The 27,930-nt window shown below is 53.8% G+C and overlaps 1 protein-coding gene across 2 annotated transcripts; it reads right to left on the bottom strand.

Annotated features, from left to right (window-relative positions):
• Positions 1-2,439: 2,439 nt before the first annotated feature.
• Positions 2,440-7,369, bottom strand: SLC2A6 (solute carrier family 2 member 6). Of its 2 annotated transcripts, XM_057409195.1 has the most exons (10): positions 7,207-7,369; positions 6,459-6,621; positions 6,165-6,371; positions 5,502-5,601; positions 4,731-4,942; positions 4,425-4,577; positions 3,983-4,091; positions 3,575-3,748; positions 3,126-3,271; positions 2,440-3,043 (listed from the first exon to the last, which is right to left on the bottom strand). In XM_057409195.1, the coding sequence occupies exons 1-10, from the start codon at positions 7,305-7,307 to the stop codon at positions 2,888-2,890; spliced, it is 1,521 nt and encodes a 506-aa protein (XP_057265178.1). In that variant the 5' UTR covers positions 7,308-7,369; the 3' UTR covers positions 2,440-2,887. The 2 variants fall into 2 exon arrangements, with proteins under 2 accessions (XP_057265178.1, XP_057265179.1); XM_057409196.1 differs by lacking the exon at positions 6,165-6,371.
• Between the last annotated feature and the right edge of the window lie 20,561 nt (positions 7,370-27,930).

The raw sequence follows: 27,930 nt of genomic DNA, 5'->3' as shown, positions 1-27,930 counted from the left end.
GCTGGTTTGAGTGCTGAGTCCTGCATAGCAAACAAGACATCTGCTGTTATTTCAGGGGGGTTTGGGGACTTAAGTAGTGCTTAGTAGAGGAATGTTGCATACTGATGCACGTAGCTACGAGCATGTCTTTGGTAGTAACTGCTTTGTGAGTAGTTCCACAGTAGCTTTAGTGACAGGAGGTGAAAAGCAAAGCAGAGGTGATAGAGAAACATTTGCAGCCTGGTCTCCATCTGCGGTGATGAACAACAGAGCTTGTAGGACCCTCGCTGGCTTCATCTGATTGTCCTCATGCCGCAGACCAGTAGCAGTCCCTGTTGCAGGCAGGTGCTGCTCCAGGTCGCTTGGAGGGCTCGTGAGAAGAGTTGTTGTGACAGTGGATGGTCTGACCTCTGTGTGGACAAGACATTTTTTGTGGAGATAGAAGGGACCTTTAGAGTAGTAGCATCACAGTAGTTATATGCCTATTCACAGTGCATGGTGGTTATTAATTTTGTTTAGAGACACCATTGGTGTGCTTGGAGCTGTGTAAGGATAAATGAAGTTAAAAGCCTGCTCTAGAGATAGATTTTACAGGTTCAACCCAATCCCTGCTGATGGCATCCAGGCTAGTGGGCTCTATGGAAGAGGTTCTGCTTGCCAGGTCTTGGAAGGGCCTCTGGGGTATGATGGGGCAGAAGTTTTGTTACTTGAGAACTCAAGAGCGGGTGATGCATTGACCGTAGTGAGTTGTTGATACCAAGTGTGGAAAGACACTGGCAGCACATGTGCACTTGGCAACGGACTGTTACACCGTTCACCGTGAGCTGTGCACTTCTTACCCAGGTAAGAGCTGCAACTCTTCCATGTCCCATTCAGTCATGAAGTTGACAGCACTCGTGCATGTTAACTCCGCTATTTCCTGGGGCTGTCTGTTGGGCCTGAAGAGTAGAAGCTCACCTTCTGCTGTGTGCCAGGACCTCACTGCTCTGGGCAGGAGCTGATTTTGTAACACCAATTGATTCTCTGTGTGTGCAGTGAATAAAAAGACCATTCTACCTCTGGAAAGAGCCACTGTGATTTCTCAGACTATAAAAACTGTAGCAAAACTGCTCAGACTTTCTATACTGAAGAAAGGAGTCACTCAGAAAATACTTCTCCAATGAGGTTCTCACAGAACATGAAGAGTCCAACCTCATTTCATATTTGGGCACTTCCTCCTTAGGCCAAGCCCTGGGAAGCTCAGTTTATCTTTGTCATTTTTTTAACTTAGGAAAAAAAACCCATCCACTGTCTTCAGGGAAGGGTTTCATTGGAGTGAAGATATCAAGACCTAGTCCATAGCCATGTGAGTAAGAGAACACTTTAGCACAGGGCTACCATAGATCCTGATCTTCAGAGGGTCAGTGGAAAGCAGAGGCTCTTCAGACCTCTCATAATCAGACCATGCTTAGAAACATCATATTCCAGCCAGGACTGAACTTTCTGGAAATGGGTCTCAGCAGCAAAGGTTGGGTCTAATGCTGAATTTTCTTTGTGGGTTTGATTTTGGCCCATCTGTTCCTCTCTCCTAGGCTGCTTTAAATCAATGCTCTGATGAAGCATATCTTCAGGGATTTCTCTCATCTCCTGCTGTAGGGCTTCTAAATAGTAGCTAGCATATCTTGAGATCTGGTTCAAATCCATGCTGTTACCCTGTGCTTCCTTGTCACAGTGGGCTGAATGTTCTGGGAATGAGAGGACACAAGCATCTCCACCAACTCTCAGGGTGCCAAGTGCATTTTAGGAGGTTGAGCAAATGCTTGGGCAAATCACCTCCCAGTTCAGCCTCTGTTGTTCTGCCCTTTTGGGAGAAGTTGTATGTGATACTCAGCAAGGCCATTTGTTCCTTCCATAACCACCTACTGCAGCTGTGTTTTACCTGGGGTTAGGCTCTAAATAAATTATAATGTCCTTAGTCCTGCAGGACACACAGGAAAAAGGGATAAGACAATTTGCTACTATGCAGTTGAAATCTTAAAATGAGGTGGAGGCTTCACACACAACTGTGATGGGAGGCACATCCACCTTTCTTTATGGATGAGTAAAACCCTGTGGTGGGAAGCACCCACCCCAGTACAAAGTATTGTCAGAACCCACCATGTCTTTCCTACAGTGAATCACTTGCACTACAGCTGAATGTGTGTCTGTTCCTGTTCTTTGTTTTTGTCTTGGATCTTCTTTGTGAACTGTATTCGGTCTTGTTTTTTAGGCTTCTAGTATAATGCGTGTTTTTAGAGCAATAAAATGTGGCAGCTTTTAATACAAAATATCTGGCTCTGCCTCTTTCACAGTCCTTAAGTACGAGAGACTCATCTGGGAAGCTGCAGGCTGTTGTGGTTCCCTTGTCACAGTCCTCATCTGCCTCTCCCATCCCACCCGCCTGCAGCTCCCTTCTTTGCAAATCAAGGCAACATCTCACAGTTGGAGGCAAAACCGTTTTATTCTTGCAACTACATGATGAAGTTTTGCCAGAACAGCTACAGCTGCTGTGTTCCAGCCAAACCCTCGGGCTCTCAAGCTGCTTTGGTGGCTGCTGCACGAAGCACTTCTGTGTTTTTTTGTCTGCAGCACACGTTTGATTTTCCAGGACATCTTTTCTCTCTAGCCTGGTGCTGGTTACCTGGTCCCATGCCTTGGGTTGACCTGTTGCCCAGAGCACAACAGGTAGTGTTGAATAATAGGAAGAGAAGGTAAAGTTCCAGCTGGCAACTTCTGCATCCAAAGCGAGATGATCATTGCTGCCCATTCCTCTCCTATTGCCTTCACAGAGAACTCCAGCCTCTACCTCCGTCAGTGTAACAGTTTTCTTTGTTGCCCTTGAGCATGTGGACTGGACTGGTAGCCTGGCACAGTTGGCACATGGCAGCTCCTACCTCATGAATGACCTCCGGCCAGTCCTGAAGAAGGCCTCGATCTGTTCCAGGGACCTGCCTTTGGTTTCTGGAATGCAGCAGCCTGTGAATAGGATGTTCCCGGCACAGATGACAGCGAAGAACAGGAACGGCACCTCGAGACCAAAGGTGTTCTAGAAGGTGTGACAGAAGATGTGGGCTGATGCATAAGGTGCCAGGAGGGGCTGCAGAACCCCCTCTCAAGGCAATACCCACCACGGCCAGGAGGAAGGACTGGGTCAGGGCAAAGGCTGTCAACCAGCTCACGACGACACAGAGGCCCGAGGCCACCCCACGGGCTTTCAGAGGGAGGATCTCCGACATGAGCAGCCAAGTAATGGGGCCCCAGCCCATGGCATAACCTGCAGGGAGGAGGGGTAAAGGGAGGCTGTTGAAGTTTTGAAGCCTGCTGAGGAGTGCAGAAGAGCCTTGTGCAATCCTGCCCTGGGCCCCACTATCTTTATTCCTGCCCATTCATGCTCTGTCAGCCCTCAGAGTGACTTCAGATGCTGTCTCTCTTGGTCTTCCAGGGATAACTGCCTCCCTTCCACCTCCAAGCCCAATCTCTTTGCTCCATATCACCCTGACTGGGTAAGAAGAGTCCCGCCAGCCTGGTACTCAGCCCTGTGCTGTGGGTCCTAGGCTCTCTCGCTCTCTGTACCTACCCATTATGAAGAACATGGTTGCCAGAAGGGGGATGAGGGTGATGTAGTTTGTCGGCTCAGCAAAAGGGTTGGCGGAGCTCACCAAGGTCTTGTTGGCAATAGTGCCATTCTGAGAAGCTGGCACAAAGTGGATGTAGAGCCCCATGGTCAGGTTTGAGACCAACATGACACCAGCTGTGGAGAGATGCAACAGCACAGTGGGACTGATGGGTGAGTGATCCTCTCTATGCCAATGACTGATCTGGGAACGCCTGAGCTGAGTCACCACCAAAGGAAAGAGACCTCCTCACTCCCTGCCCCAGTTCTGTATGGCTGAGCATAGGAGGAGTTTCCACTCCTGCATGTTTTCAGAGCTCCCGCAAGTCCTTCAATAAGAGCTTCTCTTGCACAACAGTACACGAGATGTACCTGATACAAAAAGAAGAATCTTCCGCCCAGCTTTATCCATTGACACAGCAGCGATCGCCACCGAGAACAGACGTACCAAGCCAACAAGAGCTGCATCGTACTCTGGTTTCTGCAATGGCAAAAGTAGTGGGGAAGCTGAGGTGGGGGAGCTGGGGAACGAGCAGGTTCCTACATGTGTTGTCTTGACTCTGGCTGATGACTTTGTCAAAGCTGTTCTCCTAAAGTAAGAGACCAGAAAATCTGAAACTCAGAGAAGAGTGGGGAAACAGTGGGTCTAGTCCTGCTCCACAGCCTCATGCATCCTCACTGGCTATTGCTGCTAACCAAGTGCTTTAAAAAGTGCTCCAAAGTTGGGGTTGTGGGGCTGCAGGGGACTTGGAGCTTTGGGCAGCTGGTGCTGAGCTCAATGCAATGGGAGCACAAGCCCAACCCCAGGGCTCACCAGAATGACAGAAGTTTTCTTGAATATTGACTGCAGGTACACAAGGATGCAAGTGACACCTGAGAGCTGCTGCAGGAACCTCATCCCCCCTGCGATCAGGATGGGCTTGTAAAGGAAGGGGTCCTTGATCTCAGCACAGGAAACACGCTGTCTCTGGAAGGGACAAAGCCAGGAAATCAAAGTGTGACTCCCTCTGAGCACCACTGTGGCTCCCAGAAGATGGCTCAGGACTTGCTTAAAGGAGGTTGGATTGTGTGGCTTCCAGGTAACACCCCCCCCCACCATGCTGGAGGTGAACATCCTCACCTGCTTCCTCACGCTGTCCTTGATTTGCTCATACTCCTGTATGTAGTCCGTGTCCTTCCCCCGCAGCCAGCACAGTGACACCAATGCCTCATCCTTCTTTCCCTGGGAGAGCAGGAACCGGGGCGAGTTGGGCATGAAGCAGAGCAGGATGCTCATCACAAGCACAGGCACCTCCCCAGCGACAGCCAGTGAGCGCCAGTCCAGCACCAGCCCTGCCGGAGCAGCACAGTCAGGAGCAGAAGGCACATTGGGAAGGGTGTCCTGGTGCCTCCACGTAGGCAATACCACAATTTAAATTTAATAAATCCAGCAGGGGAAAAAATTGAGTTATTGCACATATTTTTCTCCTAGAAAAGAAGCATTTTCAGCTGACAATACAGGGAAATTCCAGCAAGCTCCCCAGATCTTAGAGTATCCAGCAAGATCCTGCAGCAACCAGGGCATATGCTCACAGGAGGTACACACACAGTTCATTGCATGCTGCTTTTCAGCACTGGCAAAACCTTGGCAGGACCTGGGTCTGTAGGTGTGGTAATGGCCATGATCCATGCAGGTTATGGGTTTGTCCCTCTGGGTGTACACACACACACACACACACACACACAAGTGAAAGTCACACAGGGGTGATCCTGTCCAGGCCCCCTTTGCACACCTGGGCTGGTGGCTGTGAGGGAAAGGAATTAATCAACTTGCTGACAAAGTTTAAAATAAAATCCCCTTCCCCAAGGTCCCACGGAGGGTTTCCTGCCCTCTGAACACTGAGATACTTGCCCAGCGCATACAGGAAGAGGGAGCCCAGCACTGCCATCATCTGAGGACAAGCGCCCAGCGTGCCTCTGACCCCGGGATGGGAGATCTCCGAGATGTACACCTGGAACAGGACAACACCTGCTTAACAGAGCTCCAAAACATGGCTGTTGCCACCAAAACCTGAACTCTGTCACCTCGCAGTGGTCCACTACAGCCAAGGGAAACCCAAATTGCTGGGAAACTGTCCTCTAGGGGTGGGAACCTGACTGGTTCAGCACCAGGAGCCTTGCAGGCGCCTCCAGTTCCCTCCCTCTCCCAGCACGGGGGAAGTGCTCCAGCAGCGCGCAGCGCGCTCAGACTCCCATTACTGGAAAGTCGTGCCACAGGGTTGCTCAATGCTCGCCTTCCCCTCTGCTTGGGACATGAGCTCAACGTTTGGTAAATGCTGAGGGAACCACTGCTGGGAGGAACAGGGCAGGGCTGAGGACTTGCCTTCCCTTTTCTGAAGGCAAGAAAGTCCATCGCCCTGGGACTTTCCAGCGCATCTTCCCCAGCCCCAGTCACCAGCCACAACGCTGGAGCTCTGCTCATGCCTTCAGAAAGCAAAGGGATGTCCCGGGCTCAGCTACAGCCCCATCTCCTGCCGCGCAACCCCCCGGCAAGCTCCCTCCAGTGGCACGTTACCGGGATGGAGGCGGACGTCACGCCGCCAGCATAGCCTGTGAGCACGCGGCCCAGCAGCAGCAGCCCGGTTCCCTGGGCACCGGCCATCAGCGCGTATCCCACGGCGGAGGGCAGTGCCGAGAACATGATGCTCAGTTTGCGGCCCAGGCGGTCGTTGAGGAGCATGGTGCTGAGCCCCCCTGCCGCCGCCCCCAGCATGAACACTGACTGCGGGGGACACAGAGAGGGGGCCCGGTTGGTCTGGGCTCCCCCGGCTCTGCCTCCCTCTGCAGCAGGGACAACCCCGCTCCTTACCCCGAACCAGGACGCTGTGTTCTGGTCCAGCCTCAGCGCGGGGCTGGGGTGAGCCTCCAGGGCAGGGATCACGGGTGAGGGGTAAACCAGGGCAAAGCCGAAGCTGAAGTTCCCCAGAACAGCGGCAAATACAGCCAGGTAGAGACGCCTGTTGTGGAGGCTCCTGAGGGAGGGACAGAGCAGGAAGGAAGGGTGCCCTTATCGCACCCAGCAGAAAGTTTAACTCTGTCTTGCAGCTTCCCCAGCCTTGGCCGAGACTCTCGTGACACCCATGTGGTTTCCTGGGAAATGGCCCCACAGCACCAGGCTGAGGGTTTCTCCGAGTGGAGCATCAGCTGCTGCTGCCGTGTGGTGGGGAGCAAGAGCCCATACCCTGGGCACCGCCAATGTTCTCCTCTGCACCAGGCAGCTTTCAGAGAGTTCAACAGACCGAGAAAAGCAGAAGCTGGAGCCAAGCAGCAGCCGGCTCATCCCAGTGCAGCAGGGAGGGAGTTCTTTCCAAGACCCCCATCGGGAACATGAATCCCCATGAGAGTCGGATGGCCCAAAAGCACCCACAACTGCAGCTCTCCCAGGCAGGCTCATCCAGCACTGCACACCCTAGGCAGAATGAGACCCCTCTCAAGGCAACTCATCAATAACAGCAGCATGAAGCAGCTTTTCCACCAGCTGCCCCCAGCCCAGTGCTCTGGGGATGGGAGGCACAGCCCACCCCGCAGGCAGCCCCGCGGCCCAGCCTGGCCCTTACTGCAGGTATTCCCTGTCGATTCTCTTGCCAGCGTTCTCGGGAAAGGTCCAGTATGAGGAGCCCGTCCTTTGGATGAGGGGCTCGCGTGCGCTCGGCTCCATGGCAGTGCCGTGTCCGGTGCCTGTCACCGTGTGGGTGCTCGGGGCTGCGGGTGGGGAGGAAGAAGCAGCAGTAGGCGCCAGGGGAAAGGCGGCGTTGCCTCGTCACAGAAATCTGTGCCTCGTGGGCTCGCACCCGGCTGCTGCTGGGGAGGAAACCGGGGGGGCCGGAACCCCGCTCGGCAGCGAGCCATGGGAGAGTGATGGTGCCCTGCAGCCTGCACCTTGCTCCCAGGCAGCTCCTGTTCCTCCCAGCTCACATCAACGCAAATGCCCATTGCTGCAGTGGCACTTACAGGGACAATCCTCGCAGGACCATTTCCTTTTCTGAGGCCACTTCTCTCCCCTAGGGGAATTATTAGCAGTTAGACTGGCCAAACACTGCTGCTTTTTACAGGGGTAAATTGTATCTGTCTGAGCCTGGGGGAAGGTTTTCAACACAGACCAGAAATGAGGAAATGGAAGGAGAGGAAATGAGAGGGAGGTGAACATGGAGGGAGCAGGTGAGGGGGATGAAGAGTGCTGATGAGGATGGAAAAGGGGAGGGTGGCACCTCTGCTGGCAGACCTGGGCTGCCCACCAGTGCCTTGGCCCCCTCACCCTAATTCCCCAACCCTGTAGGGCTCTGCAGGCAGCTTTGTGCTGGGGCCTCTCCAGGTCCCAGGGGGCTGCAAGGTCCAAACTCATCCTGTAGGAAAGGGGAATGCACCTACTGGGGTTGCATTTTAATTAGCAAAAAGTGGCTTTCCCTAAACTACTGTAGTGCTCCTCTTACTTCCATCATTCATCTTAGTCCCTGGTGCTTTTGGGACCATGTGGAGGGCTTCTGTACCCCCAGCCTGCATGGGACTCCCAGTGATGCTTTGGTGTCAGCCAGGATCTCTTCCCTCCAAGCAATCTGGTTCCCCTTCTGCAATCACCAAGTGCTACAATTAGTGTCTGATCGATGGTGGGGATTTACTGCTGACACAGGCGCTTGGGACTGTGATTTCAGTGCAAGGAGCCCAAAACCAGAGTGGTGCAGCAGGGGGTGTGGGGGGTGGAGGGCTGCAGGATGGAGCTGCTGGGGCTGCTCTGGCTGATAAAAGGCTGCAGGTGCTGCATGATGGTGCTTACTGGGGAATGTGGTTTCTGGAGCTGTGGCTGCTGCAAGGTAAGGGTTCCTCTCCTTTTCCTTTCTGACCCTTGTTTTTGCTGTAAGTATCTCTAGCAAGGAGGAAGTTCTGGGCTTGCCATTTTGTTATTTCTGGCCTTTTCCATTGTGGAACTGCTTGGCTGCTGATTTTTGGGACTCTGGTGGGGCTGAGGGTGCTGCCCCGTGCAGGGTCAGGCCAGCTCTGGGCTCATGTTTCTTGCAGAGGTTTGTGAGTCTGTCCTAGGGGCGAATTGCTTAGAGCAAAGGTGTGAAACCTGAACTCAGCTTCGGGCTGAGTTGAAGAAAGGCTTCTGGGTATGTTGTTCTGTCGTCTGTGTATCCTATGGATGTTCACCTCTCCCTAAGATAAGGGCTGGGAGCTTCCTGGTTGCAGAGGCAAAATCTGCAGCACGGAGCAATGATGTGTCCTGATGGGGTGGGGGGGATCGGCGGCGTGGGGTGCTGACCTGCCTGTGCAGGCTGGGGACGTGGGCAGGGAGAGGACAGCTCAGAGCAGACGACTTTGAAACGGCTATCTGCATGCAACAACAGGGTCGGAGCCCCGAGTGCCGCCTCCTGCCCCAAAGGGGCTATTGCCTGTGTCTGATTTAATTCTCATGCTTCAAAGCAGCTATTTACTGACGAGTCAAGCCTGTAAATGTGCGTTGGCTGGTTTTGCTGTGCTTACGTGATAGTTTAATCACCAAGATTCTTCCCTACGTAGCCCTGTTTGTGGGAGGCTTTTGGGAGAGAGCAGGGAGATATCACTAAGGGTGCCTGTGGCTGCTGCGTTCCCTCTTGCTGACCTCATGGAAGGGTGTGCATCTGTCCCAAACCTGAAGTCCCTTGGACATGAGGCAGAGATGAGCGCTCAACCCAAACTCCCCCCCCCCATTATATCTGGGGGAAAAAGTGTGTTGGAGAGGAGGGCTGAGCCAGACCTCCCTGGGTCGCGGAGGTTATCTGGTTTCTGTGTAGATTTGTCCGTTACTTGCAGCAGGAAATTACTTTGTGTCTTGACAAGCCTCCAAGCACCTGTAATGTGGGAAGCACAGGGGAGCCAGCCCTGTGGCTGAGCTCCTGGGCAGGCCCTTCCCTGTGTGCAGGGGACAGTGTCCCCTGGAGGGAAGGGGGGGACCTCAAGAGCGGGGTCCCTGAGGTCACACATTCCAGCACTCGCTTTTGGCATGCACATCCTCTCTGTGCCCTCTGTGGTTTCTTTCTAGTGCAGTCTCAGTAAGGAATAAAGCATCCACCAACCTGTCCCTGCTCTATATCTCCCTGGGGACTCTCTTTACTTGCTGTAGGTCCTACCAAAATACACAAAGGCTGGGTAAGGTGAAAGAAGACTCCACACCAGCAGGGTCTCTGGTGGGCTGTGCTTGGCCATAGGCACAAGGAAGAGGCTCCTGCCCCATTCCCCACCTCTGCAGCAAGTGGCAGGGCTCTAGGCCCTTGAGAGGGAGCCAGAAGGAATGAGGTTGCTTGCTTTGGGAAAACAACAAACCAACCTGTGGCCGACTAAAGGGCAGTCTGGTTTTGCTGAGAGCTGTTGGCTGCCTCAGCCAGAGTGATGCATTGCTCCAGCTCAATAGGACCTTCCTCCCTCTCTGACAGCTGTGCGGTAGATCATGAACATATGCAAAGAAATAAACATGAACATATGCAAAGAAATAAACTGCATCAAAGCTGCTTGGCAACTTAACTAAATTCATAAATAAATCTCTGTTCCTCTTGTGAGCGAGAAATCAGTCATTCCTCAAGGTGATTTGTCTCTATTGCTCATCTGACCACATCCTTTCATACATCTTCCCTGTAAGTCTGAACTGGTGATTGCTGGGTCAAGATGCAATGATGTTCAGGGCCTGTGTTGGGCTCAGGGCAGCCCCACAGCTGGTTTGCCCTTGTCTGGGGCAGTTGCATCACCCATGTCCTGCATCGCTGCAGCACAGTGGGCATTTTTGTGGGTGCTGGCTTATGGGTGGCTTTGGGGAGCGTGTGGTCCTTGCGGGGAGCACTGGGGCCGTGCAGAGGTGAGGTGGGGAACCATCCCCATGCAGAATGTGGGTGAACAGCATGTGCTGGGTTTCCAGAGCTGTGTGTGTGGAGTCTGGTGGCTGCAGGGTGCTGGGGCACGTGCAGGGAGGGTGAGTGATTGGTGCAGCTGGCACCAGTGTGGGGGCACCCCCACAGCTCTGTGAAATGGGCCCTCGCACCCCAGCCCCAGGTGGGCAGCAGCACCCACAGTCCAGCTCAGCTTCCCCAGCCAGGCAGAAGTTGGCTCTTCCCTGCTCCGCACCCCCCCCCCCCCCCCCCCCCAGGAGAACATCACCACCTTTTCAGGCTGCCATCTGTTTATTTTGTTGGACTTGGAACTTGCTGAAACGTCTTGTGATGGATGAAGGGACGCAGAGCAGAAGAACAGAGCCTGGCAGGCTGCATGGTGAGTGGAAAATAGTTTTTTTTGGACTTTCTGGAGTTTGAAGGACTGATGATGGATATGCACGTGAGAGATGGTAATGGCTTTGTAAGTACCAAAACACAGAGCAAAAGAATAACAGCCTAACAGACTGAGAAATGTATGTCGGACAGGATCCGCTCTGACCCGGGCAAGAGGGCGGCACTGAATGATGAAGTGCTGTGGGGCTTGGGAGCAGAGGCTTGTGTTGGTTTCATGTATTGGAAAAAACGGTACTTGATACTCGCTGTGAACGTGTTGTGAAAGGCTGCACCTCCCCTCAAAAGGAGTCCCACGGAGCCCCGCCGTGTTTGCAGCCAGCTTTGGGGCTTGCAGCTGCCTGTGGCTCTGACCTGTCGGGCAGGGCTGCCTGTCCCTGTGCCTCCTGGCTCCCCTTTGCTGCCTTCCCCCTCTGCTTCTGGTGTCCAGACCTACCGACAAAAGTGGTGGGTTTATGTGGAAATTCTGTGGGGATAAAGATTTGCCTGTCAGTAACACTAGGTCAGAGCATGATTTCCCATGTTCCATTGGGAAATGACATTTCAAGCAAAATTAGAATTTCCCACGGAGGGAATATTTTGTTGCTTTTAAGTTGGAAAGGGATTGAACTTGGGGGGTTTCCTCTTTGCTATGCAAATGAAAGACTTATTCATCCCCCCATGTTTAGAGCGAGGGGTTTTGGTGTTCTGTTTCTGATCTGGCTAACCCAGAAACCAGGACGAGCTGGAAGACGTGTGTGTGATCTTCAGCTTTGGATTTACCACAAGAGGTGTGGGTTTTCCTCTTTTTTTGGGGGGGGTCATGTGAAGTCCTGCAGCTGGCAACTTCCAGTGCCCACAGGTACAAGTGAAACTGAGGCTATGGATTGCAGGTTTCCAGCCCTTCCTGTGTGATGTGGTGGCTTTGTCCCTTGCTGCATTTGCTGTTGCAGCTTCTGGGTGGTTGCTGGCCTGGGCCGGTGTATGAGCAGTGCCAGGGCAGTGCAGGGCCATGCTCTTCTGGAGGGCTGTGGTGGCTCCCAAGAGAGGGAGGGGTGCAGCCAGCAGAGCTCCGAGCTGGACCACCGTGGTCCTTGTACCCCATGGATCAGTGTCATGCCTTGCTCAGTGATGAGGCTGAACTTCGTGCAGAGTCACCTGTGCAGTCATGCAGCAGGAGAGCAGGGGCTGAGCATGCCCATGGATGCTGTGCTTTTGGGCAGGCCAGCTCTGGTTTTCCACAAGATCCAGTAGGGTGAGCAGGGATGTGGCCGCCTCCAGTGCGGACAAGCCCTGGTGGCTCTCGGTGCTGAGCTGGGAAGGGGTCGGTTGCATGTGCAATGGGTGAGCAGACAACCAAGCCCAGCCTGGCCATGGGAGTCCCCTGGGCTTTTTCTTTGGTGGCAAGGACTGGATTTCTTTATGCCTGGGACACAGATTCCTGAGAGCTGCTCCTGCTCCTTCCCTGTCTCTGTGAGGTTTTTTTTTTTTTCCCTGTTTAATATGATTTTTTTTTTTTTTAAAAGGGCAAAACATAAATTTCCTTGATTTAATGTGAGCCAATTACGGCTCGCAGGCTGTTAACTTCATCACCACTTCTTCCAAGGAAGACCTTGGTAAAGCAAGGCGCTGTGCCGGCCGAGCAGAGCGGCGCTGGCCGCCTTGCGGGTGCACTGCGAGAGACCAGCAGAGCCTTGGCCCAAGCCGAGGCATTTATCCCCCCCGGCTGGCTCTGTCACACACCCGTGCCCGCTCACATATCCCAGCACTTGTTGTACATCTGCTGACGGACACCAACTGGAAAGGTGATTAGGGCTCAGACTCGCTCGCTGGGCTGTCTGCCCTCCTAATGAGGACCAGATTGGAGCCGCTCGAGCGCTGCACGCTGCCTGCTGCGCCCGCAAAAGGCAAAATCAGGAGGGCTGGGGCGGCCGGCGGGTAGCGGGGCGCAGGCAGCCCTATGGACTGCGCTGGAGGATAGACAGAGACTGGGCTGCAGTTTGGGTGGGTGCTATGAGGGGAGCTGGGGGGCCTGCAGGGGGGTGCTGTGGTCTGCAATGAGCCTGTGGGACCCCAGGAGCTGGGGGGCAACTGAGTTGGTGCTTGTTTGTAGTAAGGGCTGGCATGGGGTACAGGTGTGTGCTCTGGGGAATGGTGTGCTCCCCACACTGCAGTGACTCCCACACCTGGAGGCAGGGTCTGACCTCTCCAGTCTGGGCACTGCTGGCATGGGGACCTGGGGCTGGATGGCACCCAGCCACAGTGAAACTCCACAGAGTATGGTCATCTTCTGCCTGGTGTTTCTGAGCTGCTTTGCCTTGGGAAGAAAAATGCTCATTGCATTTGGAAGCACCTGGAGGTCTCTCCCAGGAGCAGGGCAAGGGGTTCATGCTCTTCCCCACAGCAGTTTCCCTGGGGTTGTGCTCTGCTGTGGCATCAGGATCCACAGACCACGCATGTGTTTGCCAGCGCCTGCATCGCCATCTCCAGACTTGTTCTGTCCATGGGCTGGGAGCCAGTGCAGGAATGTTCCCATTTTTCTGTGGCTAATTCAGGCCGGTGCTGCCTTTCCCTCCCACCTCTGCTGCTCGTTTTATTTTGTGTTTCTTTTCAGGGTGGTTGAATTGAAAATCGAGGTGTGCTAATTCCAAATAAAAATGCCAGTGAGTTCCCAGCAGGGCCCTTGGTTTAACCTCCCAGGTGGGCAGCACTGTGCTGGTCCTGCAGCCATGTGTGCAGGACTTGTCCCTATCCCCATCCTGAGAGGGCAGGATGCAAGGATGCACGGGGCATCCCATCCTGCGAGGGCAGAGGGAAACACTGCAGCTTCCCTTCTGCAAATCTTCCACTGGTGATGGGGTGGGGATTGCTCATGAATGTTTTTCCTTGCTGGGAGTTTGGGGACTGCAACCTTTGGGCTGCCTTTGCTGGGGAGGATGATGCTCTCTTGGGTTCCTTGGGACTTCCACGCTGTGCATCATCTACCACAAGCCAGCCACTGCTGACTCCCTATGGGGTAAAGGATGGGGAAAATGCTGTGTCTCAGCTGCAGCACCATGGGCAGGATGGTGTCCAGCTGCCATCAATCTCCAGCTGCTGGCAGAGAAGAGCAGGAGAGGAGCAGAATTGCTGCAGCGGCCCATAAAAAGGCAAAGATAAGCTGGGATTCACACATAAGGGGAATGGGAGGCAGCTGTGTTCTCAAAGCTGGAGAATAAGGAGATTTTTTTAAGCCCTTTTTTTTTTTGCAGATACCTTTTAACCTGTTTATCTGCTCACAGAGGATCTCATGGATGAAACTTGGAGGGAAAGCAGAGACCTGAAAGCACATTCCTGCTCTGCTGGTGATGTGTAAATGGTATAAGATTGTAACAGCCACCTGTTAGTCCTGGAGTGAATCTTAAGTATTCCTGTGCAGATCTGAATTTGTCTTATTGGCCTAACCGCCCTCTGCTCCGTGATCCCAGGGTGTCCCCCAACACCCCAGCTATTGACTGCTTTCCCATTAAAGGTCACTGAAAAGGACACTAAGTACTTTCAATTGGTCTGTAGTGAAAGAAGCTTTGAGGTTTTTGAAGCTCAGGATGCACCAGATGGACCAGGGTTTTATTCAGGGGCTTTTGGGCCAAGCCCTAAGTGTGTTTCAAAAAACCTCTTCAGGCATCTCTATGGCCTTGAGTTTCTCTGGGTTTTGTGAAAATTGGTGACTGTCAGGAGAGAAAGAACCTTAAGAGGTGCCTGGGGAGGAGCTGGAGCCAGCCTGCGCCCACGCGGGGATCCATCCACCCGCTGCCTCAGCTCCTTCCGCTTCTCTCAGCTTGCTGCAGCCCCTCTGGGGTTTCTGTTGCACATTCAGGCCCCAGGAACTGTGTGTGCCCCAGCCCACTGGGAGGATGGGTCGGGAAGATCTGGGAGTGAGAGGGAGCAGGGTCCATTGGTGGGAGCCGCTGCCCCTGCTTGGCTCCTGTCTCCTCCCAGGGGCTACCTGCCTTTTGGGGAGCGCTTGCCTGGGTGTCCTGAGCCCCGGGGGCTCTGCCTGCGTCTGGAGGAGCTCATGTGAAACCCATTAAAAGCGTGAGGAAAGGGAGCACGACGGTTGGGAATCATTCTGTTTGGGTTTCTGAAACGTGCGCATGAAAACACTGTGTGGTTTTCTGACAAATTTGAAACAGCGCTGCTCAATCTGCTCCAGCGCTGCTACTGTTGATCTAGCAGACTGTAAAGCATTTATTGGAGTTGCTTGAGGCGAACTTAAGCATCTGTGGAATAACAAGTCCAGGAAGTAATTGCATCCTCAAGGAAAATATTTTTATGTATAATTCAGTGACCCATTTTATAAACATTGTGGTTCCACCTTGGACTCCCCCCCCTTTTTCCTTTTTCCCCTCCTGGGTGTCTGAGCCCGGGGACCTGCGCTGGGCACGGGGAGGCTCCGTGATGGGCCCTGAAGGTGGCACCAGGGCTGGGCACTCCGGAGCACGGGCACCGCGTGGGCAGCTCCTGCCAGGCTTGGTGAGCGCAGAGCAATGGTTTCTGTGTGAGCGCTTTTCTGTCCTGCTCCACAAACCGGCTCCATGCGAAGCTGCGGCACATCCAGCCCGGTGACACAGGCTGGGCATGCGCTGGGGCCCAGTGCCCCTGCATCCACTGTTGGCGTTTTTGCCCTTTGTCTCCCCAGGAGCTCTGTTTGCTCTCGGGGTGCAGCGCAGGTGGGAGCTGGCAGGAGCCATCGCACAAAGACCTTTTGGAAGGGACAAGACGTCCCGAGCGCAGGCACAGCTGGTTTGGGGACAGGCTTTACACGTAGGTGTTTAGGTGGGCTATGACTTGAGGAGCACAGATGTGCTGTAACAAAGCAAAGGTATGAAAAGATAATGCTGCAAAACACTGTAAAAACTGCACCTGATTTCTGTGTGGTTAACGCTGTGGGAGTTTTGTAGGTGTGCTGGTACCTTAGCAGGGGTAGAGCTGCCCATACTGGGCCATGGCATGGGGCTGATGGCACAGATGTGGTGGCATCTTTATTCCTTGGGAATAAACATCCAGTCTGAATGGCAAAAGGCCATTTTGTGGGTGCCGTGTCATGAGACAGGTGGGTGTCTCGTGGGTCTCCTTCCTGCCTGTGGCACCATGGGGAAGAAGTCAACCCCTCCTAGTCCTGAGCTGCTAGGATGAACCCATCACCTCCCTGCAGGCAGCGGGCACTGCCTCTGCCTGTGCTCAAAGCTATGGTGAAAACCAGAGGGCAGACCTCAAATTCAAGTGCAGGCAAAGCCTCATGTGCTTTTCCCATTGCTTCCATTGCCCCCAAGCAGCCGTGCCCTGCCTGTGGTGCCAAGGGAAGTCACAGCCCTGGGCCAAGACCCCTCCAGGAGGGAGAAGAAAACTAATCAAAACAGGTCTGGAAGTAAATATTATCTGAATATAAAGGAACACGATGTTTCTTCATATGGGTCTAGAATTTTTGCCTTTTAACAGCTAACCTTGACTCAGCCAATATCCACAACATGCAGCCCTGGCCAAAATATGCTAGGCTCTAAAGTACCACAACAGCTGTTTTTCTTGCTAAAATATGACATTAAGTTTTTGGACAGCTGGATGCTTCCTTGATGAAAGTGCAATAAGGGGCTGTTTTTCCTCTCTCCCCTTCCCTCTCCCCCTCCTGCCTTTCCTCCTCCTCCCGCTCAAGGTGATAAAGCCCGAGCGGGTGCAGACATCCCTTGCGGGCAGCTGATCGTGTGCCTGTAGGGCTGAAGCCCAGATGCAGCCCAGATGAGGGGTTGCTGCTCACTGCCCCCCCCCCCCTTTGTTATTGCTGGATCCCTCCCATGCCCTGGCCGGATCGGTGCCAGCAGCAGTTACAGCCCTGACATCTTGTTTTGCTGATGGTTTGTAGTATATCAGAAATGTTCTGCTCCTAAACCAAGTGTGCTGGTGGGGGACAGGGGTGGCAGGTTTTGCACTTCAGCTCCCCTGTCCTTGCAGCAGAGGCAGCCTGGGCCTTTTCAAGAGCTCCAGCTGCAGCCAGCAGTGCAGGACAGGAGCCTGGTGGCCGTGTCTGGCCCCATGAGCGTGTGCTCATGGTCCCTCTCCTTGAACCAAGCTGTGTTTGGAGAAACTGCTGGTGGTGTGAGCAGCACTGGCCAGGATTTGCCCCTCTTCACCCTGCAATGGCAGTGAGGTCTTGTGCAGGGTTTGCAGCCAGCCCACATGCCAGTGTGATGCAAACACTGCTGCAGTGATTTTTGCTTTGGTGGTGCCAGCAGGATGGTACCTGGGGTAACAGGTGCCCTTCCGGACAGCATGTTTGTCCATGGGTGCTTTTGTAGGATGAGCTGCATTTCCTAAGCTGCAGTGGGTACTAGGAAAGGGATCTGCAGTAGAGTCACTGCCCTGGGTCTTAAAACACAGGCATGGTGCAGAGGGAGCAGGACTGCATGATGGAATGTGCTAGTCACAGCTGCAGCCATCCACAAGCAGCGGTACTCAGGTGCAGGTCTGAGCAGCTCAGGGCATGCTTGTGCGTGATGGGTGATGTGGGCAGCATTGGATGTGGTGTCTTCTGCCCTCATCCCCATCCCATCTCCACCTCTGGAATTGCTGTGGTTCCTTACACGGCTCCTTGTGCACTACTGGGGACAAAGTCCCTTCGTTCCATGCCTCGTCCTCCACTTCCTTTTCCTTTTTTTAAAGATCAGCTTGATTTTTAATGAGACAGAAGAATTTTTTAAAAGAGGAGAGGTGGGAAGCAAGCCAGGATGTTGGTTTCATTGCCCAGAGCCTCCTCGGCTCACTGCTTTTGTCTGGAGGCTGAATTCTCACAGGCTGATAACCCAGTGATGTGCAACATGGGCAGCAGTAGCACTGCCACCCCAGGGTTGGGGCTGGGGCCTTCAGCCCCAGCTGGAGGTTGCCCATCACTTCTGTTTCTTTAACAGTTTTGCTGCAGTACCTTGTTTATAACTACCGCTGTATCCACCGGACTCGCTGTGCGTGTGTTCCAGTTACGGAGACCCATGAGGACTCATGGTGAGGGGGATGCGGGCAGCCGTATGCGGGGTACCCGTGTGTGTGTGTATAAGATCCGTGTTCCCCTTCCTGGCCGGCGAGCATGTGGTTGGAATTAGCAGCGCGGCTGCAGGGGGAGCGGGCAGCTGGGTTTCTCCGGAGCGTTTCAGTGCTTAATCTCTGAAGAATGCAGAATGTCTGTCTGGACGCCCCAGCCAAGATCAACTCTGCGGCACGGGGAGGCCAATATAAACGTTCATGTTTTGTGTCACCGAGATTTCATTAGATGTTTTTTATGTAATTGCATAAGTTGAACTACCGTGATGAAAAAGCTACAGCGAACAAATGAGATGAATTGTGAAACCTCTCCTTCCAGGAGACGCTGGCCTCCTCCGGACCGCGGGGATCCAGCTCCAGTCTCTTCCAAGGCACTTGTGACCTTTTGGGATAAATAAGAGGCTGTTTGCCTATGTCCAACCTCCACTCCTCAACCTGACGTCAGGGTGAGCTCAGCCCTCAGCCGGGCAGCAGCTCCTCCAGTGCTTGGAGGCAGAGGGGATGAGCGGTCGCATGCTCTGATGGGCTCCCAGCCCTCCTCCAAATTCTAGGGGGAATCTGCAGGACTTGGGGAGAGGAAGAAAAATCTCTCCTCCATGTCCAAGTGCTCTGTGGCATGTGAATGATACCACTGCCCATTTGGTTTCATGTTTTAAGCCCCTGATAGAGGCAAGGAGGGTGAGCTGCAGGGCTCAGCTACCACTTGGCAGTGATGCTGCACCCCATCCCTACCCTCTGATCCCCTCTGCTAATGATGGTAACTTTGTCAATCTGTCACTTAAAGGCCTGGTCTGTTTCCCTGATGATACAGGCTAATGACAATTAATTAGGTTGTAATCAGTGCCTGCTTGGTTCAAACTCGGGCATGCTCCCTGATGCCCAGAAGTTCTATGGTGCTGAGCACCAAGACAGTGCAGTGCTGCTCCTCCAGGATGTGAGGGCTCAGTGGGGGGGGCATCCCGGCCCCCACTCCGTCCTGGCTCTTGGTGGCTCATCAGCATGGGCACCCCTGCAGGGCAAGAGGCTGGGTCCCTGGCACTAAGCTCCTGGGTTTTGCTGCCGGCAGCTTCTGTGAGATGGACTGGAATGGTCGCCCTCACCGCAGACACATCTGCTGGGTGGGAGGGCCTGGAATCTGGGATATTGTTTTTCTGGCGGGGAGTGGTGGGTGCCAAAAGCCTGATAAATTAATCACCTCTGACATGGGTCAGTCCAGCTTCTGGCGTGTGCAGGCTGGATCCCCTGAGCTGCCGAGTAGAGATGGTGCTGCTGCAGTTGATGATGGAGTGAGGCTGCCCAGGGAGGAGTGGGTTGTGGCTGGGTTGGGAGGGTGCAGCCACTGCTGCAGGGTTCCATCCGGATACAGGAGGTGTGGTGGCACGATTCTCAGCGTCTGGTGATCCCAAAGCCTGGCAGTACCCATCGCCTGTTTTGGAGTAGGGCCTGGCTGGGCTGCTGCTCACTGTGGCCTCTGGGAGACAGGAAAGTGTTTAGGATTTGGGCAGCTCCTGGCAAAGCAGAGTCCTTGGTCAGAGGTTGCTAGAGTGCTCACGGGCATACAGAGCCCGGGGGAGATGAGCGGCATGCTGGAGATGTGCAGGACATAGGAGGGGTGCAGCTGCTATGGGTGCATAGCAGCTCATAGGCAACTTATTGTAGTCACTCACCCCAGCCTCTGCAGGCTGGTATTCTGGTATTTGCTGGTGGGGGCTCAGGGATGGATGTCCCCCTCTCTGCATGCTGGTGACCCTGAGCTGGGCTATTGGGGTGATGCTGGTGTAGTCCATGGTCCAAGGTGGGAACCACACTTGATGTGGCATTGTGGACCTGCAGTGGTGGGGCTTTGTTTTGTGGAGATCCACAGAGCAGACAGTGACAGGCTTCACTGGGAAGCAAAGGGCATTTCTGAGTTTCTAATGACTCTGCCTACTCTTTGCCTCCTCCCCATTTTACTTACTCCCCCTCTGCTGCTTCACTTCCTGGTACCTGCCAGCATCTCTCCCCCTGCAGCAGCAGCATTTGCTTTACTTTCCCCAGTCTTTCTCAGGACCATTTCTGCTTAAAAAAGGAGAAATTGGGAAGCGAGTGGGGAGCAAAGCCTGGAGGAAAGCATCCCACAGCGGTCTTCCAGAGTGTTAGAGCCTGTGTTTGTGCCTTGTGCTCACTAGCGTCTGCTGGACCACACTGCTCTGGGTAGCAGAAGCCGTTCAGGGCAGGAGGTGTTAAGACATGCGGCATGTGCTGCAATCTGCACTTGGATCTGAGCAGATCTTATCAGGACAAGGCAGAAGCCTCTCTCCGTCCCTCCTGTCTTCCCAGCTTGTTTTCCTTATCCCCCTCACCCCTTTTTTTTTTTTTTTTTGTCCAGACATAATTAATGTAAACCAAATGCTTTGTGCACAGCTGCTGGCATCCTGAAACCGTTTGTGTGTGGTCTTTCCTTTAGCCTGGACAGACATGGAGCAAGACTGAGCACTGCCCCAGATCTGCTTGGGTAGAGAGCAGCATATATTGCACAAGAGGCACCTTGAGTCTCTGCATTCCCCTCATGGGATGAGGTTATGAGATGGCTGGTCAAACTAGCTTAAATAAAACCATGGAGCTGCCCAAAAATTTCATCTCCCAAATCCAGCCAAATCCAAGCTTGACTTTTCTTGCTGGTTGGAAGAAAATGGCTTTGCTGAAACCCAAAATATCTGTCTCCTTTTTGTGGCTGTCTCTGTGTGTCTTTGTTCCCCAGGGGTTGGATGATAATGTACCAAAGCTGCTGCAGGAAGGATGCAGCAGGACCTTGTGCTGCATCTGGCACCTTTGGAGCTGGAGAGCAGTGAGATCTTGTGATTTATTTCTTCTCCAGCCAAAGGGACAATTTCTGGTCATTGGTATTGCCCCTGGATCTTTGGGGCATGACGTGTGAGGGAAGGAAAATATTTGGCCCTACCTGTTATGCTCCCACAAGCTCAAGCATTCTGAGCAGCTCCCAGCTGCCTGACACCCTGAGTATGCTGAGAGAGCTGCAAAGGGAAGCATCAAAAGATCCCTTTGTTTTGCCAAACACCCCCATGGCAGTGGGCACGATCCTGCCATGGTGCTGAGGTGAGGGCAGCCGAGCACCCGCAGCAACCAGGCCCTGTGTGAGTCAGTGGCTGAGCATTTTGCAAACTAAATGGGAAGCATCTGAGGGCCTTGCCATGGACGTGCTTTGGATTCCAGGGTGATTAGGATGCTGCGGATGCCGGGGTGAGGTGGGCTGGGTGGTGGGTCTGGGGGTGACCACTCTCATGTTTCTGCTCAAAACCTCTGCTGCTGTTGTGGCTGGGAGCTTGAATTCGTCCTCCCCATGGACGCTGAGCAACTGGGGCATCTCTTAAGGTGGCTCCCTCTGGGGTGGCTCTGAGCAAAGAGTTGAGCAGAAAGCTGATGTGCAACGGAACAGGCAGTTTTGAGGGCAATGTTTGCAATTTACTTTTCCCTTTCTCAAAGGCACCGGTCTGGAGAGCACGTGCATGCATCCACACTGTATTTTGGTTGCAAAATTAAAGATAGATCTGACTTTTTGTGGAAGACTTTCAACCAGCCCACGGTGTGATGCCTGGAGAGGCTCAGGTATCCAGGAGGGGTGACCTCTGCTCTCAGCACTTGGTTGAGTGATGCTCACAGAAGGGGAGTGTTCAGACTCACAGAGAAATGCCTCTTCAGGTCCCCCATGCTCATTTCCAGCCCCAGCCCTGCTCCAGGATGCTCCATGGCTGTGGGGCTGGTAAATGCCCATGCCCACAGCTCTCTGGTGATGATGGCTTTAAATGAGTGAGAGGCTGAAAAACATCAAGTGAGATTTTTTTAAAAGGTCACCTTGGCCTAAGAGGCAAAAATTCTCCCTTGCTCAAGTGAGATGCTTTTGGAACTGCCTTAAAATGAATCCAAAACATGAATCCAGCTCCAAATGAGTGGGACTTGGCTGGACACTTCATCTTTAAATATAGGCAGGCATCCCAGAGGGTTTCTGGTGGTTTTCCTGGTCACTTCTTACTCCTCCGTCTCCCGCTCCGCTCCCCTCTCCTTCCATAGCTCTCTCTGTTTTCAGGCCTCTTTCCACACTTTGGGTAGTTGCTGTTTGTTGGTCTGAAGCCTCCCCAGACCAGGCGGGGTTGCGGGCTTTTGTGTTGGGATGTTTTGCTTGTGGTGGCACTTTCCCGGGAAGGCTTTGCCCAGGCAGCAGCGGCCTCTGCCTGGGGGTGCGTTCCTGGGGCTGGCAAAGCATTTCCAAAGGGGCAGACGCTCATGGGCCGCGGCCTGATGGACCCCAGGCTGTGCAGAATCGGGATGAGACTTTGTGTACTCTGACCCTCTGTGCGGTGACCGGAGCAGGTCCTCAAGGCCAGTGCATCCCTCACAGACTGTGCGGGGGAAGTGGTACCCAGTGCGCTGGCGGGCTTGTGGGGATGAACTCTGCGCTGCTTTCCTGAGCTATTCAGCTCTTCCTAGCCTCTTCCCACCTTAAGCATGAGGCTGGGGGCATACAGAAGATGAAAGGGAATCAGTTTAGCTTGGGAAGGAGAAGCAAACACCTTACCACCAAAGCGGGGAGCCTCAGGCTTTGAAGAGGGCTGTTGGACATGTCTGGACATACCAAGACACATCTGTCTTTAATCCTTCCCTCTGTAACTGAGACCAGCACCAGGCAGAGGCATGGCAAACCCTCACCACGTGCTGCAGGTATGTGTGTGTATGTGTTTAAAGAGCCTTGGCAATGCGGCAGCGCTAGACGGGTTATAGCCACGTTCTAGTGAATGCAGCTTCCTATTGACTTGTTAAACATTTGCTATTTATCAGATTTTACTTTTAAACTGTCTGTAACAGTCTGGGAGAGCTTGTGTTAAAATCCCTTCCAGATGTGAAGGTGCTACCTGATACTTTGGTTATAACCTGGACCCTCGCTCCTGCTCCATTCAGATCAGCTCAACTACTGTGAAAATGAAAATGCAAATAAAGACACAGAGAAGAGAGAGGCATGTAAAATTTCCCCAAAGTTTCCCTTTTACAGGCAAAGCAGATCCTGCCTTTATAAGGAGATTGTGAGTTTTATCAGAGAACATTAGCTTTGCTGGAAAACCACAGGTAGGCAGGGGAGAGCGGCCACCAGCTCTGTCTGTCCATGCGGGTGTTTTTTAAAGTATTGTTTCCCCACTGAAATGTTTCTTTGGGCTTCCCAGACACATCAGCTTGGTTTATGAGCATCAGATGATGTGTGCAGTTGGAAACCTGAGAGGTTCTCCTGCACCCGGAGCGCATGGATCAGGTAATAGTGACTCCTTAAATGCTCAGTGAAAGGCTGCTGCAAGGTTGGGAACTGGTTTTAGCAGCACCCGCTCTGCAGACACGCTGCCCTGTCCCACTCCAGGAGAAGCTCTGGGGCCACAAGATATTCCCAGATTACAACAACTTCTCCCGCCCCGTGGTATCTGTCAGATACACGGCCCGAGACAGCTCCCATCGTAGCAAGGAAGGGTTTTTCCACTGACTTTAAGAGGCGCTGGACCGGCGCCATCCTTGTGTAATGTGGATCCGGGAGTGTGCGTGATGCACTGCATGATGACACAGTTTCTGGGAGATTGGCCCAGCCCAAACCCCTTGGACCCGGCTCGCGGGGACGGCTCCGCCAGCGGAGGGGGGCGGCTGGAGACACGACCCCGGCCCTGGCGCGGGGCTGCAGCTGCGAGCGCGTCCCCGCTGGAGCCCAGCTGCTCAGCGCCGGCGCCGAGCCCAGCGCCGGCGGCTGTGGGGAGCGGACACCTGCAGGGGGCTCAGCCCGAGTGCGCGCCTTGGGAGCACCCGGGACGGGGATGGAGGCTCTGGTGGGAGCCTTGCGGAAAGGCTGAGCGGGAGGAGGAGAAGGGAAACCTTCGGGAGGCCGCAGGGCATTGCTTTAAGCCAAACCCTGGCGCACCCGTGGGTTTTTTTTCTCTTATTGGTGCTGGGTTAGGCTGCTTTGCACCCGCACAGGAGGAACCGCTTTGTTGCATCTGCTCTATCTCCATCCTGTGCTGCTGCAGAAGGCGGTTACTGCAGAACAGCACCAGCCATGGGAATTCCCTCCCTGCTCCTCCTGGGTGCCCCCCGCCTCCTCTGACGTGCAGGATACTTTTTCTGAGCACCAGAAAAAGGCATGTATTGGGGCTGGGATAGCTGGAGCAAAGCTGAGAGATAACAAGTGGTCCCAGATAGGTGCTTCAGTTGCTCCATCTCCCCTTTTTTTCCAGGCTGACAATGGGGCTGGTGTCTCATAGTGCATCTGTGCTATGTGTCAATGTCTTTGGTCTGTTTAGGACACTGATAGTGGTTCCCCTTTGCACCTGCAGGCCTGTTTTATCCTTGCTACAGGGCACAGACACCTCCTGCACATAAGAACCAGAGGGTGATGGAGGACCCCACGGCAAGGCCTCTCCCTGAGGCTCCCCACATTGCTCTTGCTCCTCCCTACACAAGAAATCACCACTCAAATTTCCAGAAGAATCAGGTTCCTTTCCCTGCCAGGGAGGAGGCAGGACTTCTCTGTTAGTCCTGGTGGATGCATCTCCTTAGGTTGTCCCTCACTGCTCTCAGTGAGCTGCATGTGCCTCAGGATGGAGCAACAGGACTTTCTGAAGTGAAACATCACTGTGGCCTAAAGGGCATAAAAATGATGAGAAGGAAAACCTTGGCCCCAGGGTCTGTGAGTTAACCTGGCTGGGCTGGCTCACAACCTGAACATGCACAGAGGAGCGGTGGTGCGAGGGTGAGGAGGGAAGAACTGCGTCTGGAACAAAACCTGAAGCAGTCGTTCAAAATCACATGGTGATAAGACGTTTTCTGGAGTGCCCCGTAGAGCTGGCAGCAGAAACCAGGCTTTTATGTTTTGGTCTGGCTAGATTTTCACTTTCTGCAGCCAAAGGGATCTGGATAAAGTTTGCCTGGAAGATTAGCTGGCACCAAGCCTGACTAGACATCTCTGGAAGCCTCCCCTTGAGCAAGAGTAGGTCCTCATTCCCCTCTTGTCCTGGCCCTGCTGTAGGTGAGCACAGGGGTACGTGTGTCCCTGGAGGAGACAGTTCCACCATCGCTGCAGCCCAGGGCCAGCCCCCACCCCTCCGCAGGCCGGGTCCCATCGTGTTCCACCCTCCTCCCACGGCTGGGAATGTTGGGGAGCATGCAGAGGCGAGCGGGCTCCCGGGAAGCCCTGCGATGGAGTGCGATGGGGGCACAGAGCCTTGGCACTGGCGCTCAGCTTCAGCCCTTGCTTTGGGACACATGACCTGCCTGTGGTCTGTTCCAACACCGAGGCTGACCAGAGAGATGGGGTGCTTGGAGTCCCTGGGCAGGACCGACCTCTCTCAGTGCCAGCTCCGGCACAGATGGGCCATGGCTGCTGCACCCCAGATTCAGCACTTGCTGCCATGTTTGGCCACATCTGAGCTGTGGGCTCTGGGGCAGAGCTGCCAGGGGTCGGAGGTGTGGGAAGAGAGGCCGAGCAGTGCCGTCCCCAGGGGGACAGCAGGCACCTCATGCTCGCCCCGGCACAGAGTAAATGGGGTTTTGTGCCTGGGGAGGCACTGCAGAGCAGGGAGGATGCTGGCAGCTCCTGCCCGCCCTTGGCGCTGCTTTCCACCGCTGCGCTGGCAGCAGATGCTGATGCCTCCGGAGCGGAAAGCCCAGTCCCTCCCCTCTCATTCCTTCTTTCCTTTTTGCTTTATTTTTTTCTTCCCCCCTTCCACTGATCTTAAAAAAAAGCAGGCGGTCTGGGCTTCATGAAACCCAAATGCCTTTTGCAGCATCAAGCCCGGATCCCGTAAGTAATATCCCAGCGTTTGAGAATAAGACAGTATATGAAGTAGACGGGGAGCTATAAAGACACTTTAAAAGGGGCAATAAAAGTTTTGGGTTTCATATCATCTTACCAAAGAAGAGAATAACAGAGAAGCAGGAAATTTCAGTAGCAGACATGACAAAGGTCACAGCACTCAGACTGCACCTTAGACAAAAACACCTACTCTTATGAAAACAGCAAGAATTTTTGGCAGGGTCTCAAGAGCTCCTACAGGCAAAGCTCTCGGCAGTGCTAAAAGGTTGTAAGACTGTTTTGTCTAAGTTGCTGAAAATGTTTAGAATATTTCCCTGCATTTGTATTGCAGGGGATATCCTGCCCGGGTGATAGTGAATTCCGGCTGTGCGCCGCTGGGTGCTGACACTGCCACTGGCCGGGACCCTGCAGAGGTGCCTGGCTGCACTTTGGCCCCAGGGGTGGTGCTGGTCCTGCTGCACAGGGTGCAAAGGGATAGATGGTTTGCACAGTCAGAGCAGTGCCCTGTGGCAGCGGCAGCAAGAGAGGGAAAAGGCAACCTTGCCTGTGATTTTGCTGTGTGCAATATACTCTTGGGGTGGTTTTTTTTTTGGTGTAACGCCTGAATACATGGCAGGTGGGTGCAGGACCTCTCATTTACTCAGCTGGGCCTTAGCTGACGTGTCCTCCTTGTTTGCATGGGGTTCGACAAATTATTTTCCCTCCTGCTGGGTCATGGTAAAATGTTGCAGTTACCCAGTGCCTCTCCTCTCAGCGCTTCACCCACACAAGGGTCTCCCCATGCCCACGCTGCCCGTGGCTTGCTGCAGGGCTGTGCACATCCCTGCAGCCCGGCAGCAACCCAACAGCCACCAAATGAGCCAGGAGGTGAGGGTGCCCCTGCTCAGTGGCTGCAGCGAGTGGCCATGGCTATGCAGGGGGATGGAGGCTGTGGGCATGGCTGGTCTGGGTCCTGGGGAGGGTCAGCGCTGAGTGTTTGCACCCAAACATGTGCTTGGGGTGCTCAGTGAGGCCCTGACTGCGGGAAGCAGCTGCGCACCCTTGGACCAGCTCCCGCACACGCTGCTGAGGTGCTGCTTGTGCTTGGCTCTGAATCAGGAGTTGGAGCACTTGGGACCATGTTTTGGGGATGCCCTGAGCTCTCTTCTCATGGGAAGGTTCTCCAGCAGTGGGAAAGCACATTTCCAAACCATCCCCAGGGCTGGATGCTGAAAAAGACCCCATGTTCTGTTGGTTTAGGTGTTGGAGAGCCCTTTGAAAACTCTTTGCTAGCACTGCCTCTGCATGCAGCTGCATCAGCTGTGCCACCGCCTGCCAGTGGCTCTTGGATGCTCAGGGTTCGTAATTCATTTATGTTTTTGTTGGAAACCCATTTGGTTTTGGTTGTTGCCCTGTCGCAGGAAGTTGCTCTGATGAATGACTGGGATGGATTTCTCTTCCAGAGGAACCCAAGCTTAATGTGGGCTTTCTGTGGACATCACTGTATATCAATAGTACTCTAATTGTCCATGACATACAGTCTTGGCATTTTTCCCAGACAGTCTAAATAAATCATACACTTCTGCTATAGTAAATAGTCTGTTAGAGGAGATGTTATAGGCTTACAGCTCCCTCCCCCTCCCACCCCCCGCAGGAGCTTCTTTTCTCTGCCTCTATTTTCCATGCACTTCCCATGCTAAGGAGGCACCTGCAGCCGGGCCAGGCTGCAAGCACAGCATGCCCAGTGCTGCAGCGCCCTCCGGGCTGTGGGCAGGGGAGGGGGGGTGCACGCCGCGAGCTCTGCACTGGGGCTGGCATCAGCCCCCGACTGTGCAGATCTAAGCTGGGAAGTGTCTTGTGCTGCTTAAGAAATGCTGGCATCTCACAGTTGCGAAGCCTTTGTAAATTTGTATTATTTACATCAAGAGAACATATAAATAAAACAGTAAACATCTCACAAAAATACAGGTTCTGTTAAGCGGGCATTGCAAAACGAAGCCTTGAGCGCTTGGGGTGGGCAGGCCTGCACCAAGGGGACAACTCGCATCCTCCTGGGCCAGTGCAAGGGACAGCCTGGGTGGTGACAGCCTGGGAATTCCTGGGTTTCCTGGGACAGGGTCACCAGCCTGGGCAAGTGCTTCTCCAGCATGGAGAAGTATGGGTGTGTGGCCATC

The sequence above is a fragment of the Pezoporus wallicus genome, unplaced genomic scaffold (genome assembly GCF_028554395.1).
Source record: "Pezoporus wallicus isolate ANWC-B61680 ecotype Strahan unplaced genomic scaffold, APGP_CSIRO_Pwel_v1 contig_8341, whole genome shotgun sequence".
NCBI lineage: Eukaryota > Metazoa > Chordata > Aves > Psittaciformes > Psittacidae > Pezoporus > Pezoporus wallicus.
Note: the sequence above shows the minus strand (reverse complement) of the source record. Positions and strands in the feature narration are given on the sequence as shown.

Excerpts from the sequence above, each read along its gene's own strand:
- SLC2A6 (XM_057409195.1), bottom strand. The coding sequence starts at position 7,307 with ATGGAGCCGAGCGCACGCGAGCCCCTCATCCAAAGGACGGGCTCCTCA. Across the intron at positions 6,622-7,206 it reads ATCGACAGGGAATACCTGCA|GAGCCTCCACAACAGGCGTC; the intron begins GTAAGGGCCAGG and ends TCCCTCCCTCAG. Across the intron at positions 3,272-3,574 it reads AACCATGTTCTTCATAATGG|GTTATGCCATGGGCTGGGGC; the intron begins GTAGGTACAGAG and ends TCCTCCCTGCAG.